Source organism: Argentina silus (assembly GCF_951799395.1).
Source record: "Argentina silus genome assembly, chromosome: Y".
In the NCBI taxonomy this organism is placed as follows: Eukaryota; Metazoa; Chordata; class Actinopteri; order Argentiniformes; family Argentinidae; genus Argentina; species Argentina silus.
This window is the reverse complement of record NC_139654.1, coordinates 32301915-32320851: the sequence shown is the minus strand read 5'-3', so window position 1 is coordinate 32320851 and position 18937 is coordinate 32301915. Positions and strand designations below refer to the sequence as shown.

General features: G+C 45.3%; 1 protein-coding gene across 3 annotated transcripts in view; it reads left to right on the top strand.

The window, feature by feature from the left end:
* Positions 1-18937, top strand: part of LOC310824224 (oxysterol-binding protein-related protein 9-like) — a 76535-nt gene that overhangs the window by 21379 nt on the left and 36219 nt on the right. For all 3 annotated transcript variants that reach the window (XM_083697053.1, XM_083697051.1, XM_083697052.1), the window contains 4 exons: positions 10388-10478; positions 11091-11195; positions 11636-11783; positions 13882-13994. In XM_083697053.1, coding sequence (XP_083553179.1) covers positions 10388-10478; positions 11091-11195; positions 11636-11783; positions 13882-13994 — 457 coding nt within the window. The remainder of the gene's footprint in view (positions 1-10387; positions 10479-11090; positions 11196-11635; positions 11784-13881; positions 13995-18937) is intronic.

Here is an 18937-nt window from a genome sequence, read left to right as displayed (position 1 = left end):
TCTTTTGATTTTCCCATGATGTCAAGCAAAGAGGCACTGAGTTTCAAGGTAGGCCTTAAAATACATCCACAGGTACACCTCCAATTGACTCAAATTATATCAATTAGCCTATCTAAAGCCATGACATCATTTTCTGGAGTTTTAATGACCTAAGTTTAAACTTCTGACTTCAACTGTAGATGTCAGCACACCGGGAGGTCTGTCTGTCTATGTCCATCCGTGTGTCTCATTGTCTGTCTGTCTGTCTGTGTGTATGTCTGTGTGTCTGACTGTCTGTCTGTGTATGTCTGGCTGGCTGACTGCCTGGCTGTCTACATGGTCTGTCAATCTAACTGTGTATGTCTGTCTGTCTATCCATTGATAGATGGCTTTGATAGAGGGATGCCTGCTGAGGATCATCTCCTTGGCCTGGGTTAGAGTGAGAGTAATCTCTCCAGCATTAGTATAACTGTAGTATTAGGCTACATAGTATAAGTTATGTTCCATTAAAGTATTCGTATTTCATGACAGCATGAGAATTACATGTACAGTACAGAGCACACACACACAGTGTTTGATACCGTTCCTCATTCCATTCCATGCATTACAATGAGCCAGTCTTTCTACCAGATGACACACTCTCTACCATAGAACACACTCTCTACACACTCTCCACCAGAGGACACACCCTCTACACACTCTACCAAAGGACACACTCTCAACACACACTACCTGAGGACACACTCCCTACCAGAGGACACACTCTTCACACTCTACCTGAGGACACACTCTCTACCAGAGGACACACTCTCTCCCAGAGGACACACTCTCTTTACACTCTCTACCAGAGGACACACTCTCTACACACTCTCTACCAGAGGACACACTCTCTACACACTCTCTACCAGAGGACACAATCTCGACCAGAGGACACACTTTCTACACACTCCCTACCAGAGGACACACTCTCTTCACATTCTCTACCAGAGGACACACTCTCTACACACTCTCTACCAGAGGGGACACTCTCTCCTAGAGGACGCACTCTCTACACACACTCTACCAGAGGACACACCCTCTACACACTCTCCACCAGAGGACACACCCTCTACACACTCTACCAAAAGACACACTCTCAACACACTCTACCTGAGGACACACTCTCTTCACATTCTCTACCAGAGGACACACACTCTACACACTCTCTACCAGAGGACACACTCTCTACACACTCTACCAAAGGACACACTCTCAATACACTCTACCAGAGGACACACTCTCTACCAGACAACACACTCTACACACTCCCTACCAGAGGACACACTCTCTACTCACTCTCTACCAGAGGACACACTCTCTACACACTCCCCACCAGAGGACACACTCTCTACACACTCCCTACCAGAGGACACACTTTCTAAACACTCTCTACACAGTCTACCAAAGGACACACTCTCTACCAAAGGACACACTCTCTACACACTCTCTACCAGTGGACACACTCTCTACACACTCTCTACCAGAACACACACCCTCTACCGGAGGACACACTGGTTTGGGAGCAACCTTTCTGTAATTATCTGTGATCAGGAATGGCTGCAAGCACTCTGCTGGAAACGTGGCATATGGAGGGGGGAAGGTGGGGCAGGATGGGGGAGATGGGCAGGGGGCCAAATGGAAAGTAAACAGAGATCATCCAAATCTCCAAATCTCTCTCTCTCTCTGTGAGCCCGAGCAGGGAGAGGACTTTTATTGCACTCCACTTTATGCCTTCTGTTCCTCCTGTCACGTTCTCTCTCTCCCCTCCTCTCCTCTCCTCTCCTCTCTCCTGACTGCAAAGACCCTGAGTGGAGTAGAGGTGTCTGTCTTGTAGAGTAGAGTGTGAACCCTTCCTTTCTGCACATCATTCCATACACACTCAGTTCCTCTCTCTTCCTCGTTGGTCCTCCACAGCATCACACTACTGTTGTATTCTGTGGTTGTGGAGGTCTCTCTCTGGTGACGTGTGTGTGTGTGTGTGAGAGAGTAAAAGATGTCGATAAGGCCAGGCCAATGGTAGCTTGCAGCCTATCGAGGATTCCCTGTGGCTTTAAAATCACAGGAGAGTTAGACAAACATGTTGACACTAGACTGTTTACTTTTTATATTTTGCAGGGTTGAAAATATGCTTATTATAGAGTATCAGGCCTATAGCACTGCACATGTAATATGATGTATAGATATTGATTGGCTGATATTGTTTTTTTAAATGTATTTATTTAACCTTTATTTATACAGGTTAGTCACATTGAGGTAAAATCTCTTTTTCAAGAAAGACCTGTTTCAATAGCAGCAGGGGGAACAAAGTTTCAGACAAAACAACTTACATGCACAAACACAACATTGAACAAACTATGGACACACATACAGTACAACACTTACATATAGAAACACAAGCGTCATAACTAAAAACAGCTGTCGGAAAGACAGTTACACACATCTGTGATATTTGCATCGACCAAGTGTTTAAACTCCACCAAAGGGACAAAATCATCAAGTTTAAAACTGTTCTGGAGAGAATTCCAGGACCATGGAGCTGAGTAGATAAAACTATTTCAACCATAACCTATTCTTATTTTTGGGACCGTTAAAAGCAAGTGTGAGTGAGACCATAACTGATATTTATTTTCTGACCTAATCAAAAAGGAACAGAGATAAAATAACATTTTACCCAGTACGGCCTAATAAATCAGAGTATACCAATGCGTAGGCTCAAACAGAGTCAATGACGACCAGCCAACAGCACTGTAGAGATCACAATGATGTCAGATGTTTGTGGTTGGTAATGAACCTGAGGGCCGCATGATTTCAAGTTTATTTGTTACGTCTCATACACGAGTGCAGGGAGTAAAATTCTTGGGCTCGGTTCCTTGCAGCATACAAAATACAAATAATACAAATACGCAGTAGTGCAATGAGGTAAGGACAAGACAATAAGTGACATAGTACAAGATAAGTGAGACAAGACAATAAGTGACAGTACAATATAAGTGAGACAGTTGGACAGTGACGATTGTTGGGGACACAAGACAATAGACATGACACAATTGCAATATAAATAGTAGAGTAAAAGTAAAGTGATTCAGTGGAATGTCATTATTATTGCACTGTGCCCTTGGTGTAAGAGGTGTTTGTTTAAAGTGACTGTGTGCTAGTAGAGTCCATTCTGTGGGTGTGCTGGGGGTAAAGTCATGGGTTTGGGGTAGGCTTGTTCATGAGCCTGATAGCCTGGGGGAAGTAGCTGTTGGAGAGCCTCTGAGTTTTAGCCCTGAGGCTCCGGAGGAGGCTCCGTCTTTTGGACGGCAACAGTTCGAACAGGCTGTGATTGGGGTGGCTGGGGTCTCTGATGATCCTCCAGGCTTTGCTGACACATCGCTTGTTATATATGTCCTGGATGGAGGGAAACTCACATCCACTGATGCGCTCAGCTGTCCGCACCACCTTCTGCAGCGCCTTGCGGTTGAGGGCGGTGCAGTTGCCGTGCCAGGCAGTGATGCATCCCGTCAGGATGCTCTCGGTAGTGCCCCTGTAGAAGGACTGCAGGATCTTGGGCCCCATGCCAACCTTCCTCAGCTGCCTGAGGTGGAAGAGGCGCTGCTGTGCCTTTTTCACCACCTGATTGGTGTGCTCGTCCCAGGTGAGGTCGTCGGAGATATGGACGCCCAGGAACTTGAAGCTGTTGACTCTCTCTACTGTGGACCCGTTGATGGTGATAGGGTCCTGTTCCCGGCCTTTCTTCCTGAAGTCCACCACCAGCTCCTTGGTCTTGTCGGTGTTGAGAGAGAGGTTGTTCTCCTGGCTCTATTGGGCCAGGCGCTCAACCTCTCTCCTGTAGGCCGTCTCATTGCCGTCTGTGATCAGGCCAATCACTGTGGTGTCATCAGCGAATTTGATCACAGAGTTGGAGCCATGAGTGGCCACGCAGTCGTGGGTGTACAGGGAGTAGAGGAGGGGACTCAGGTCTCTGAGCCCATTCTCACCACCTGTCGTCGGTCCACAGGGAGTTCAGTATCCAGTCGCATAGGCCGGGGTTGAGGCCTAGGTTCCTCAGCTTGGTGTCGAGCCTGGAGTGGACAATAGTGTTGAATGCCAAACTGTAGTCAACGAACAGCATCCTCACGTAGGTGTTCCTCTTCTCCAGGTGGGTGAGGGTGGAGTGCGGTGGCGACGGTGTCGGCGTCGTCAGTGGATCTGTTTTGCCTGTAGGCAAATTGGTGAGGGTCCAGGGTGGGAGGGAGCATGCTGCAGATCTGGGCCTTGACATGCCTCTCAAAGCATTTGCTCACGATGGGAGCGAGAGCAACAGGGCGCCAGTCGTTTAGGCATGCTACCTTGCTCTTCTTCGACACTGGGGCAATGGTGGATGACTTGAAGCAGGAGGGGACTGTGGAGAGGGAGAGGTTGAATATGTCCGTGAACACACCAGCCAGTTGCACTGCGCACACTCTGATCACCCGGCCGTCTGGTCCAGCCGCCTTGCGGATGTTGATGCGCCCGAACTGCCTGCGCACCTCTGCTTCGGTGATGACCAGGGCGCTGGCAGTGCTGTCCGCGGTGTGTATCTTCTCTGGTGGGATGGCGTTGGAGTTTTCGAAGCGGGTGTAGAAACTGTTCAGCTCGTCCGGGAGAGAGCTAGCTACAGTAGCTGCGCAGCCAGGTCTCCCTTTGAAGTCTGAGATGGTGTGTAGCCCTTGCCACATGCTGCGTGGGTTGTTGCTGCATAGTTGTGACTCTATCTTATTGCTGTATTCCCGTTTGGCTACCTTGATCACTCTGCGGAGGTCGTAGCGGGCTTTCTTGTCGTTGGTGATGTCATTTGAAGGCTGTGTCTCTCGCGGTGAGTGCAGCTCTGACTGCGCTATTTATCCACGGTTTCTGATTTGGAAACAGCCGTACGGTCTTTGTGGGGACAACTTCCTGTATTCCGTGTTGTATGAATCCCATGACTCCTTGCGCGTACCCATGTAGGTCGTCATTCCTCTCGCGGTAGATTTTCCGGTCTGCGTCGTCCAGGTAGAACAGCCTCTGTCTCCTTGGACCAAACCTGGATCGTTCTCACGGTGGGTGGAGCGAGTTTCAGCTTGTGTCTGTAGGCGGGCAGAAGTAGGATGGAGGAGTGGTCTGATTTTCCGAACGGAGGTGTGACGGAAGGGGGTGTAGCAGTGATAGAGAATACTTCCGGCACGTGTGTTTACATCGATGTGTTGGTGAAGTTTGGGAATTGCTTGTTTCAGCGATGCCTGGTTGAAATCGCCCACCACAATAAGAGCTGAATCAAGTGCTCTCAGGGTAGTGGTAGAGGCCTACATACAGTGGGGGAAATAATTATTTGATCCCCTGCTGATTTTGTTAGTTTGCCCGATTACAAAGAAATGAGCGGTCTATACATTTTATGGTACTTTTATTTTAACAAATAGAGACAGAATATCAACAAAGAAGTCCAGAAAAAACACATTATATAAAGTTATAAATTCATTTGCATTTGATCGAAGGAAATAAGTATTTTATCCCCTACAAACCAGCAAGAATTCTGGCTCATACAGACCGGTTATATGCCCATGAGGCACACAGATTAGTCCTGTCACTTTAGGAAAAGTACTCCTAATCTCTGCTTGTTATGGGTATAAAAGACACCTGTCAATAGAATCAATCTCTTCCATTCCAACCTCTCCACCACCATGGGCAAGACCAAAGAACATTCAAAGGACATCAGGGTAAGAGTTGTAGACCTGCACAAGGCTGGAATGGGCTACAAGACCATCAGCAAGAAGCTTGGTGAGAAGGAGACAACTGTTGGTGCAATTATTAGAAAATGGAAGAAATACAAAATAACCATCAATCTCCCTCGGCCTGGAGCTCCATGCAAGATCTTGCCTCGTGGGGTAAGGATGATCATGAGAAGGGTGAGGGATCAGCCCAGAACTACACGGGAGGAGCTTGGTAATGATGTCAAGGCAGCTGGGACCACAGTCACCAAGAAAACCATTGGTAACACACTACACCGTAACGGATTGAAATCCTGCAGTGCCCGCAAGGTCCCCCTGCTCAAGAAGGCACATGTACAGGCCCATCTGAAGTTTGCCAATGAACACCTAAATGATTCAGAGAAGGCTTGGGAGAAGGTGATGTGGTCAGATGAGACCAAAATTGAACTCTTTGGCATAAATTCGACTCTTCGTGTTTGGAGGGAGAGAAATGCTGAATGCTACAATCCCAAGAACACCATCCCCACCGTCAAACACGGAGGTGGAAACATTATGCTTTGGGGTTGTTTCTCTGCTAAGGGTACAGGACGACTTCACTGCATTGAGGGGCCAATGGACGGGGCCATGTACCGTAAGATCTTGGACGAGAACCTCCTTCCCTCAGCCAGAGCACTGAGGATGGGTCTTCCAGCATGACAATGACCCAAAACCTACAGCCAAGGCAACAAAGGAGTGGCTCAAGAAGAAGCACACTAAGGTCATGGAGTGGCCTAGCTAGTCTCCAGACCTTAATCCTATAGAACATTTGTGGAGGGAGCTGAAGCTTCGAGTTGCCAAGCAAAAGCCTTGAAACCTTCAGGATTTGGAGAGGATCTGTAAAGAGGAGTGGACCAAAATCCCTCCTGAGATGTGTGCAAACCTGGTGACCAACTATAAGAAACGTCTGACTTCTGTGCTTGCCAGCAAGGGTTTCTCCACCAAGTGCTAAGTCATGTTTTGCTTGGGGATCAAATACTTATTTCCTTCGATCAAATGCAAATGAATTTATAACTTTATATAATGTGTTTTTTCTGGACTTCTTTGTTGATATTCTGTCTCTATTTGTTAAAATAAAAGTACCATAAAAATTATAGACCGCTCATTTCTTTGTAATCGGGCAAACTAACAAAATCAGCAGGGGATCAAATAATTATTTCCCCCACTGTATATACAACATCACTAAAATCTAAGACCGACAGGAATGTACACCGTACCAGCTCCTTTCTGGCCTCCAAAGAACAACAAGACTTATGCCGGTAATAAAAACCTGTTCTCAGCTTGAGCTTCCTTATGGAGCATGATTATACACTCACTGAGGACTTTATTAGGAACACCTGTACACCTTCTACATTTACATTTACATTTATGGCATTTAGCAGACGCCTTTATCCAAAGTGACTTACAACAAATACATTTGATTCATACATGATTCATTACAGTGAATCATCTATCGAACAGTCATCATAAGACAAAGTCATCAATGCTCACACCAGGGGCTATTGGCAGTCGTAATGCCAGAAGCCAATTTTTTTTTTTTTATAATTATTTATTAACAGGAGAGAACTTGTACAGGGGTGAAGAGGTCTCAAGGGTTGGTGTTAGGGCTAGTACAGGGAGGGTAGTGGGGGTGAAGAGGTCTTAGGAAGGACTGTTAAGATGTAGCCTGAAGAGATGGGTTTTCAATCCACAGCGGAAGATCGGTAGTGACTCTGCAGTTCTGACAATGGGGGGAAGCTCTTTCCACCAGCGGGGCGCCAGGACAGTGAAAAACCGTGACCAAGTGGCACGGCCGCTGCATCCACGTAGAGGTGCCAGACGGGCAGCTGAGGCGGAAGAGCGGAGTGATGGTTTGGGGGCTAACCATTGCTTGCAAGCAGGGAGGGGCTGTTCCCTTTGCCGCCCGGTAGGCGAGCACCAGGGTCTTGAATCTGATGCGAGCTGCTACCGGGAGCCAGTGGAGGGTGCGGAGGAGGGGCGTGACATGGGAGAGTTCTCATGGTGGAGGTGGTGTAATGGTGTGGGGAATGTTTTCTTGGCACACTTTGGGCCTGTTAAGACCAATCAATCATCGCTTGAATGCCACAGCCTATTTGAGTATTGTTGCTGACCATGTGCATCCCTTCATGGCCACAATTTTACCCCTCTTCTAATGGCTACTTCCAGCATGATAATGCAGCATGTCACAAAGGAAAAGTCGCCTCAAACTGGTTTCATGAACATGACAATGAGTTCAGTGTTCTTCAGTGGCCTTCCCAGCAGTGTTGCCAACTCCTCAGTAAGGAAAGTAGCTATTGGCTGTCCTAAAAGTCGCTAGAAGTCGCTAAATGACGTCATCGCCTAATTTGCATAATATCTCATTTGCATGTAATTGTAATGGACGCTGTAGGAGAGAGGAATAATGTCGTGGGAGAGACAAAAAGTGAGTAAAAAACACCCTAAATATGTTTAGAACTACAAATTAACTTTCTTCTGTTGATTCTTGGTTTTAATTTTGCCATTGAAATCACTTCTCAAAATAACTTCATGACTTTAATGCTTTGTCTAGACCCACATTACATAAAACAATTTTGTCCTGTATTGTTAAATGTTAGAATATCAAATTTAATCAAAATACTGTTATGTGGGGTGGAATTGCTAGCTCTACGTCCAACCCTCCTCCTTTATCCGGGCTTGGGACCGGCAAAGTGACCCAAAAGAGACACAAAGCTGCAGAGAGTGACACACAGCGAATAAGAACCAGATCTTTGAGGCCATACTCCTCCTTCAGCACGTTATGGACCCCATTGTTAATCCCCGTCATAACAGAGGCATTGTCAGTCCCTATCCCCAGGAGTTTCTCTTTTTTTAAGACAACACTTCTCCAGGAAAGCCACAACAGCTCGGGCTATAGATCTGGCATCTCCTCCCTCCAACTCAACAAGCCCCAGAAATGTTGAGACAATTGTGTGTTTGGTGTCACTAAAGTACCTTATCACAACCCCCAGGTACTTAGAAACACTTATATCTGTGGACTCATCGAGGAGGAGGCTGAAACTATGGTCACCCACATCTGCGACCAACTTTTTTAGAAAGTATGGTGCTAGAACACCATTAATCATTTCCGTGCACTTTGTCCTGTGCATTTTGAAGTGAGTAGCAGCAGTGGAGTCTGAGAAAGCAGCTTTACATGCTTCCCCAATGTGATCACATGCTAGCATGGAACAGTGTTCAGCAATAGCTAATGCCATGGTGGCTTCAGCCTTTTTTGCAGAGTAAATTTTTTTACTCATTAATGGCAGCTTGCTTTGGGTGGAACTGTTATAAGGCTTTGCCTTTTGAATATGTTTTTGAGTTGTCATGTGTTTTTTTATATCACAAAGTTTGGCGTAGAAATCAGCCTTACAATACATGCAGTATGCCCGTGTATCATCTCCAATAAACGGCTTCAACCAGCCTTTGAATTCAGGGTTTGATCCCCACTCCTTTCTGTATTTTTGAGCGGACAGTTTAGACATGATGAGCTAGCTAGCTAGATGTTTAAGCTTATGTCACAGAGAGGCACACACGCAGTGGACGAGGTGAGTAAGTGACTGAGGCTGTGTGAGTCAAATGCAGTAATTTATTTTAGTGTGACAGTGAAGAAACATTTACATTTACATCCCGCTCTGTAAGCCAGGGCGGGATCAGCGGCGGCTTTGCGCACGCGCGATTCATTTGCAGTGTGGACGCAGAGTGGTGTGGGTCTCCTCTCTGCTCTGACTGCAGCTGGGACTGCTGCGTGAGACTGACCGCCTGTGAGTGCTTTGGGACGGGGGAGGGGCTCACGGCAACACCCGCTGCTCGTTGAGGACAGTAACTGCAGAGCGATATGTGCTTTCACGTCAGAGTCTCCAAAACACCAGAAAAGTCTCCAATAACATCCGAGAAAGTCGCTAGATTTGTCGCAAGTCGCTTTTGACAAAAAAAGTCGCTAAGAGGATTTGGAAAGTCGCCAAGTTGGCAACACTGCTTCCCAGTCACCGGATCTGAATTTAATAGAATAGAATAGAACACCTTTGGGATGTGGTAGAATGGGAGATTCACAGCTTGAAAGTGCACCTGAAAAATCTGCAGGAATTGCGTGATGCAATCATGTCATCATGGACCAGAATCTCAAAGGAATGTTTCCAACATCTTGTTGAATCAATGCCACAAAGAATTGAGGCTGTTTTGAGAGCAAAGGGAGGCCCTACCCAGTATTAGTATAGTATTCCTAATAAAGTGTTTGGTGAGTGTACAGTACACTGTTTCTTGGAAGCAAAGTGAAAGATAATCGATCTTTCCGGGTGTTGGCAGTGTACATTTCATTTTGTTTAGGATATTTGTTTGCATATTAGCTGTGTTTTGATGTGCTAAGTATGTGTTTAGCAGTGGAGGCTGATGGAGGTAGAAATCGGAGGACGGTCTCTTTGTAATGCATGGAATGGAATGAGGAATAGTATCGCTTACGCGGGCGGAATTCCATGCATTACAATGAGCCCGTCCTCCGATTTCTACCTCCACCAGCCTCCCCTGGTGTATAGCCTTAATGCATGCATGTTGCCCGTGTGTCCTGTGTGTTTTAAGGTGTGTGTGTGTGTGTGTGTGTTCTGTCTCCCCGTGTCTAGAGCACCATCAACCCAGTGGAAGGGATTTACCAACCTTCTCTGGACGCCTCAGTAGTCAACACCATGCCAACACAGACCACCCTACCCACAGGTACACACACACACACACACACACACACACACCATAACCTCCACCTCAACACACACGCACACAGAGACCACTCTCCCTACATGTACTCACCACACACACACACACACACACATACCACCCTACACACGCACACCACCATGCCTAACCCCCTAGGCACTTGTGCAGAGTGACTCATGAAACACAAAACTCAGCTGCAATGCCCCCCGGTGGACATCAATGATATCGCCGCTCCAGCAGCCCGTCTCCACCCATTGTCATTATCAATTGTCCCTTTGTAGGCCAGGCTAATTTCAGCCTGAGCTCAAACTGGACTTGGGGGTCCCTTCTTTCCGAGGTCCGGACCCCTGTGTCTGCGGAGTGGCGGGCTGGCTAAGAACATTCTGGCTGGCACAGGTTTAGAATCTCAGATCTCGCTCGGCAAAGTGAACTGACAAGCTTTCTTTCTCTTGCCGGTCTGTCATGAAAAGTGTGTGGTGTTGTGTCATAAAGCAATGCTTTTATGATGTCAGTGCTCTGTAGGTTTATGATTCATGTAGAACTGGCATGGCAACTCCAATGGGAGTATCTGTCTGTTCATTCTGACTCTATATGCCCCCTCCTGTTGTCGTGTAGATGGCTCGCAGGTGTGTAAAGTGGAACAGCGGCCCTTCACTCCACCGGTGGGACCTGTTGTCACGGTGATGAGCAGCCTGCAGACTCCAAGCCCCAACAGCACAGGTGAGAGGTCAAAGGGGGTCAAGAGGTCAAACATTCAGCACTAGAGGGTTTGTGGAGGACAGGACTGTTGTTTTTTGGGATTTATGATTTTTTTACTCCAAAAGCACACGTTACGCTATTCACGTTCTGTGTGGTGAGTGTGTGAGAGCCTGTGTGTGTGTGAGAGAGGTACTCTCTCCTCATGTCATAACTTCTCTGGCTGGAGGGCTTCTAACCTCTCACTGATCCTGCTGATGCTGCAGCATTACTGCTGTGCTCAGCTGTGCACTGAGGAGCCTGAGAAAAGAGATTTAGCTCCATAGAGCCTCTGTATGTGATTAAACTATAGCAGCTGTAGTATAGAATTATCAGCCATACTTGACATGCCTTGTGGAAACCCATTTTGTGGTCTCAGCTGTAACCTCCCCCTCTCCCTCTTGCACTCTCTCTCTCTCTTTCAGGGAGTGGTCCCTCAGGCCCCAGCAGTGGCGTGACCACCCCCTCCCACATGGCCCTCCCCTCCGTCCCAGACTTCTCCTACTCCAGCAGCGAGGACGAATTCTATGACGCTGACGAGTTCAGCAGCACATCTCCCAAACACTGTCTGGAGTAAGTACACACTACACACTAACACTGTCTAGAGCAGGGGTGCCCAAATTCTTCCCAGTGGAGGGCCAAAATGTAATCTGGGGGGAGGGTCGTGGGCCAAAATGTTAATTTTGCAGTACATTAAGTTAAATATGGGTATACAGTGGGGGAAATAATTATTTGATCCCCTGCTGATTTTGTTAGTTTGCCCGATTACAAAGAAATGAGCGGTCTATAATTTTTACGGTACTTTTAGTTTAACAAATAGAGACAGAATATCAACAAAGAATTCCAGAAAAAACACATTATATAAAGTTATAAATTAATTTGCATTTGATCGAAGGAAATAAGTATTTGATCCCCTACAAACCAGCAAGAATTCTGGCTCATACAGACCGGTTATATGCCCATGAGGCACACAGATTAGTCCTGTCACTTTAGGAAAAGTACTCCTAATCTCTGTTTGTAATGGGTATAAAAGACACCTGTCAATAGAATCAATCTCTTCCATTCCAACCTCTCCACCACCATGGGCAAGACCAAAGAACATTCAAAGGACATCAGGGTAAGAGTTGTAGACCTGCACAAGGCTGGAATGGGCTACAAGACCATCAGCAAGAAGCTTGGTGAGAAGGAGACAACTGTTGGTGCAATTATTAGAAAATGGAAGAAATACAAAATAACCATCAATCGCCCTTGGCCTGGAGCTCCATGCAAGATCTTGCCTCGTGGGGTAAGGATGATCATGAGAAGGGTGAGGGATCAGCCCAGAACTACACGGGAGGAGCTTGGTAATGATCTCAAGGCAGCTGGGACCACAGTCACCAAGAAAACCATTGGTAACACACTACACCGTAACAGATTGAAATCCTGCAGTGCCCGCAAGGTCCCCCTGCTCAAGAAGGCACATGTACAGGCCCATCTGAAGTTTGCCAATGAACACCTAAATGATTCAGAGAAGGCTTGGGAGAAGGTGATGTGGTCAGATGAGACCAAAATTGAACTCTTTGGCATAAATTCGACTCGTCGTGTTTGGAGGGAGAGAAATGCTGAATGCTACAATCCCAAGAACACCATCCCCACCGTCAAACATGGAGGTGGAAACATTATGCTTTGGGGTTGTTTCTCTGCTAAGGGTACAGGATGACTTCACTGCATTGAGGGGCCAATGGACGGGGCCATGTACCGTAAGATCTTGGACGAGAACCTCCTTCCCTCAGCCAGAGCACTGAGGATGGGTCGTGGATGGGTCTTCCAGCATGACAATGACCCAAAACATACAGCCAAGGCAACAAAGGAGTGGCTCAAGAAGAAGCACACTAAGGTCATGGAGTGGCCTAGCTAGTCTCCAGACCTTAATCCTATAGACAATTTGTGGAGGGAGCTGAAGCTTCGAGTTGCCAAGCAAAAGCCTTGAAACCTTCAGGATTTGGAGAGGATCTGTAAAGAGGAGTGGACCAAAATCCCTCCTGAGATGTGTGCAAACCTGGTGACCAACTATAAGAAACGTCTGACTTCTGTGCTTGCCAGCAAGGGTTTCTCCACCAAGTACTAAGTCATGTTTTGCTTGGGGATCAAATACTTATTTCCTTCGATCAAATGCAAATGAATTTATAACTTTATATAATGTTTTTTTTCTGGACTTCTTTGTTGATATTCTGTCTCTATTTGTTAAAATAAAAGTACCATAAAAATTATAGACCGCTCATTTCTTTGTAATCGGGCAAACTAACAAAATCAGCAGGGGATCAAATAATTATTTCCCCCACTGTATATATATATACATGTGTTTACAGATCTCTTAAATAAATAAATATATTTTATTTATATTTTATTTTATGTTTATTTATGTTATATTTACAGTTATTATGTTTTATATGTTATATTTATAGTTATGATGTTACAGTTATGATGTTCATATGATGTTCATTTTTGAGGAATAAATTTGCTTGGTTTGAATTCTATAAAAGTGGGTCAAGACTTAATGACCATGGGAAAATGTGGGTCCCAAGGCCAGACCAGTTGAGAACCACTGGTCTTGAGTAAGTACACATTACCTAGAGTAAATACGATGTAGCATTCACACTGCAAGCATTGACTCCCCCCCCCCCCCCCCCAGTCAGTCAAGGCCACCAAGAGGCTTGTCCCACAGCGATGACGGAACAGGACTGAAACGACCGGACACTAGCGAGTCCCTCAACTCCTCCATGTCCAACGGCACCACTGACGCAGGTGAGACACACACACACACACTCTTTCTCTCTCTCTTTCTTTCTCTCTCTCTCTAACACACTCCCATACATACAGTGGGGGAAATAATTATTTGATCCCCTGCTGATTTTGTTAGTTTGCCCGATAACAAAGAAATGAGCGGTCTATAATTTTTATGGTACTTTTATTTTAACAAATAGAGATAGAATATCAACAAAGAAGTCCAGAAAAAACACATTATATAAAGTTATAAATTCATTTGCATTTGATCGAAGGAAATAAGTATTTGATCCCCAAGCAAAACATGACTTAGTACTTGGTGGAGAAACCCTTGCTGGCAAGCACAGAAGTCAGATGTTTCTTATAGTTGGTCACCAGGTTTGCACACATCTCAGGAGGGATTTTGGTCCACTCCTCTTTACAGATCCTCTCCAAATCCTGAAGGTTTCAAGGCTTTTGCTTGGCAACTCGAAGCTTCAGCTCCCTCCACAAATTTTCGATAGGATTAAGGTCTGGAGACTAGCTAGGCCACTCCATGACCTTAGTGTGCTTCTTCTTGAGCCACTCCTTTGTTGCCTTGGCTGTATGTTTTGGGTCATTGTCATGCTGGAAGACCCATCCACGACCCATCCTCAGTGCTCTGGCTGAGGGAAGGAGGTTCTCGTCCAAGATCTTACGGTACATGGCCCCGTCCATTGGCCCCTCAATGCAGTGAAGTCGTCCTGTACCCTTAGCAGAGAAACAACCCCAAAGCATAATGTTTCCACCTCCGTGTTTGACGGTGGGGATGGTGTTCTTGGGATTGTAGCATTCAGCATTTCTCTCCCTCCAAACACGAAGAGTCGAATTTATGCCAAAGAGTTCAATTTTGGTCTCATCTGACCACATCACCTTCTCCCAAGCCTTCTCTGAATCATTTAGGTGTTCATTGGCAAACTTCAGATGGGCCTGTACATGTGCCTTCTTGAGCAGGGGGACCTTGCGGGCACTGCAGGATTTCAATCTGTTACGGTGTAGTGTGTTACCAATGTTTTTCTTGGTGACTGTGGTCCCAGCTGCCTTGACATCATTACCAAGCTCCTCCCGTGTAGTTCTGGGCTGATCCCTCACCCTTCTCATGATCATCCTTACCCCACGAGGCGAGATCTTGCATGGAGCTCCAGGCCGAGGGTGATTGATGGTTATTTTGTATTTCTTCCATTTTCTAATAATTGCACCAACAGTTGTCTCCTTCTCACCAAGCTTCTTGCTGATGGTCTTGTAGCCCATTCCAGCCTTGTGCAGGTCTACAACTCTTACCCTGATGTCCTTTGAATGTTCTTTGGTCTTGCCCATGGTGGTGGAGAGGTTGGAATGGAAGAGATTGATTCTATTGACAGGTGTCTTTTATACCCATAACAAGCAGAGATTAGGAGTACTTTCTTAAAGTGACAGGACTAATCTGTGTGCCTCATGGGCATATAACCGGTCTGTATGAGCCAGAATTCTTGCTGGTTTGTAGGGGATCAAATACTTATTTCCTTTTATCAAATGCAAATGAATTTATAACTTTATATAATGTGTTTTTTCTGGACTTCTTTGTTGATATTCTGTCTCTATTTGTTAAAATAAAAGTACCGTAAAAATTATAGACCGCTCATTTCTTTGTCATCGGGCAAACTAACAAAATCAGCAGGGGATCAAATAATTATTTCCCCCACTGTACATACATACACACACACACACACACACACACACACACACACTCACTCACTCGCACAGACACACTGTCTCTCTAACACACACACTCACAGACACACACACACTCTGATCTACTTTCTTCAGATGTGGAGGGGGTTGAGTAGCTGATAAGAGGGTGTACAGCTGTGTTGCATCAGTGTGGGTAGGACCTGTGATGTTAGAGTCACTGTGGGGTTTAGGGTTTGTGGGGAGGCTCGTGGCTCATTGTAATTCATTGTAATTGAGATTTCTACCTCCACCAGCTTCCCTTGGTGTATATCATTGGTTCTATGAGTGTTGTGAGGACCAATGGGTCAATGTTGTGCTTAGCTGTAACTGTGTTAGATCTAGGTCAGGGGGTACTCAATTACAATTTGTGAAGGTCCAGTCACAACATTTTCTCGTTGGCAAAGGTCCGGATGGATGCCGTCATTTTCATACCGTAGAGCGGTGGAGTAACACACCGTAGTCGTCCATATTATGACTGGATGTTTTTCTATCAAATGTTTTGGGAAATACTGATAAAACATTGAATGAAACAAATAAGATGCATTTGAATGATGAACAAACAACTTCTTTATTTTAGAAATTAAAAGTTTCGGTGCAAAAACTGTAGTAGGCTATTAGCCTTCTATTTGCCATGCTGTCTTAAAATAAATGTAAGTAATGAGTCCAACAAAAATAATGAATTAATATCTTTTGCCAAATTATGTAAATAAAGTGCACATTTGTGACAGCATTCCAGAAGAACAAAAATGGTTGCATAGTCAGCTTTATGCAAAAAAGTCACTGTGGGCCAATGTACATGTAAAACTCACTTTGGGCATTGCATGGCCCGAAATAATAAATAAGGAAAGTTAAGTTGACAAAAAATCTGAATGCACAGAAAGTCTCACAGGGACACCAGCTGCAGGCACCATCTTTCCCAGAAAGTGACAGGGTCATAATCTCCAACTGCACTTTTAAGGCCACATTTCCTTGAAGTTCAATCAACTCCATTTGTATTGTTGCAATATTTACTCATCTGAAGATCTGTTTGGCTTCCTCTGAGAACATTTGTGATCAAGAAAGGGTTTTGGATGAACAGCAGCAGTTGTCTTCCAAGAGTGAAGTCATCAAAGTGAGCCTTGAAGTTATCCATCAGCTTCTGGATGAAATAAACATGGTTGTGAATATCTTTCTCTCCCTTGGTTTGCTCCAAAAGTTTGGGGAAGTGGACAAGCTCTCCCTGGAGATCATTCTTGAAAATCTCCAATTCCCTCTGGAAAGCACAGACTGCTGTTTTGAGATCACACACGGTGTTGTCCCGTCCCTGCAGTGTAAGATTGAGTTTAATTAAGATGTGATGTCTGCATCACAAATGCAACCTTTTACATGTTCTCCTTCCCTTCCAAAAACTCTGAAAACTTAGTTGCCTTAACACTATTTTGCTCTGATGGGAAAGCTTTGATCTCTTCCTGAATGGCCCAAAAATGCTCCAAAACCTTGCCCTTGCTGAGGCATGTGACATTGTTGCGCAGTAGTAAATCATCAAAGCTCGCATTGACCTCTGTCAGAAAGCCTCATAGCAGATGATGTTGTAGGGATGATGACGCTCTCAAAAAGTTGATCCGTTTCATCATCATTGTCATGATCTCCGCATACTCCTTTCCTAAACTGGCACACAGGACAGATTGTTGTATGAAGTAAGGTCAGGGTGGTCTCTTTCAAACATCCAACCAATCCCCTCTCTCTTCCTATCATGGCTGGAGCTCCATCTGTCGTGATGGAGTCCACTGCCTTCAGCATCCTCTCCTCTGGTGTGTGCTTCAAGGTTAGTTAAACCCAACATGTCCTCACATAATCCCTTCTTTGTTTCATTATAAAATCTGACAAACACAAGAAGCTGGGCATTGTCAGTGGTGTCTGTTGATTCATCCACAGCTAATGAAATGCATGGAGCTTTTAGAATGGCCTGATCAAGTTGTGAAGTCAAACTTCAGGTAATATTTCTGTTCTTTTCACATTTGTGGAATGTGACAGGGGGGATTACATTTGTACATTTTTTACATTTAGCAGACACTTTTATCCAAAGCGACTTACAACAAGTACATTTGTCGAAAATAAGTGAGTCATCTATACATCAGTCATCGTAAGAAAAAAATCTATGCTCGGACCAGGGGCCATTGCTAGTCATAATGCTAGAAGAAGGAAGGATTTTTTACAGTAGAGGAACTGTAGAGAGGGGTAGTGGGGGGTAAAGAGGTCTTTAGGAGGGACAGTCAAGATGTTGCCTGCAGAGATGGGTCTTCAGTCTACGGCGGAAGATAGGGAGTGACTCTGCAGTCCTGACTAATACATTTGGGATTGAGTGAGTGGTGAAGCCTGTTCTCCAGTCTGAGTAAATTAGTTTAATCTTGTTCTAATCAAAGAGCTGTTTAGTTGTTTGTTTTGTTGTCGCTATCCTGCCTTACGCTCTGATAAGTAGTTTCTATTGAAAGCCACCTGTTTGAAGTCAATTGCTGTGAAGTGCTGTCAATCTCCAGTGGGAGGGCCTAAACCCTATCCTGCCAGGTATTTAACTCCTGCTCTCCCTGGACCAGGACTAATACATTTGGGATTGAGTGAGTGGTGAAACCTGTCTGGTCGTTAACTGATCGTCAGGTGGGAGGGGTTGCTACTCTGCCAGTCATCAGCAATCACAGAATCTGCATTTAGATTGTGACGATCAAGCTACATCTTAACAGTCCCTCCTAAAGACCTCTTCACCCTCACTACCCCCCCTATACTAACCCTAACCCCAACTCCGAGACCTCTTCTCCCCTGCTACCCCCCTGTTCAAGTTCTCTCCTGCTAATAAAGTATATTTAAAAAAAATATACTAATAAAATTAGCCTACTGGCATTACGACTGCCGATGGCCCCTGGTGTGAGCATTGATTACTTTGTCTTATGATGACTGTTGGATAGATAATTCACTTACTTAAATAAATGTATTGTTAGTCGCTTTGGATAAAGCTAGGCGTCTGCTAAATGCCATAAATGTAAAATGTAAAAGATCACTCCTGAAGTATTTTTATTCTATTTTGATAATTTCTTCTTTACCTATTGAGCCTACCTACACTCACCGGACACTTTATCTGCTTCGAGGTTCGACGTGTTGTGTGTTCAGAGATGGTGTTCTGCATACCTTGGTTGTTACGAGTGGTTATTTGAGTTACTGTTGCCTTTCTATCATCTGGCCATTCTCCTCTGACCTCTGGCATC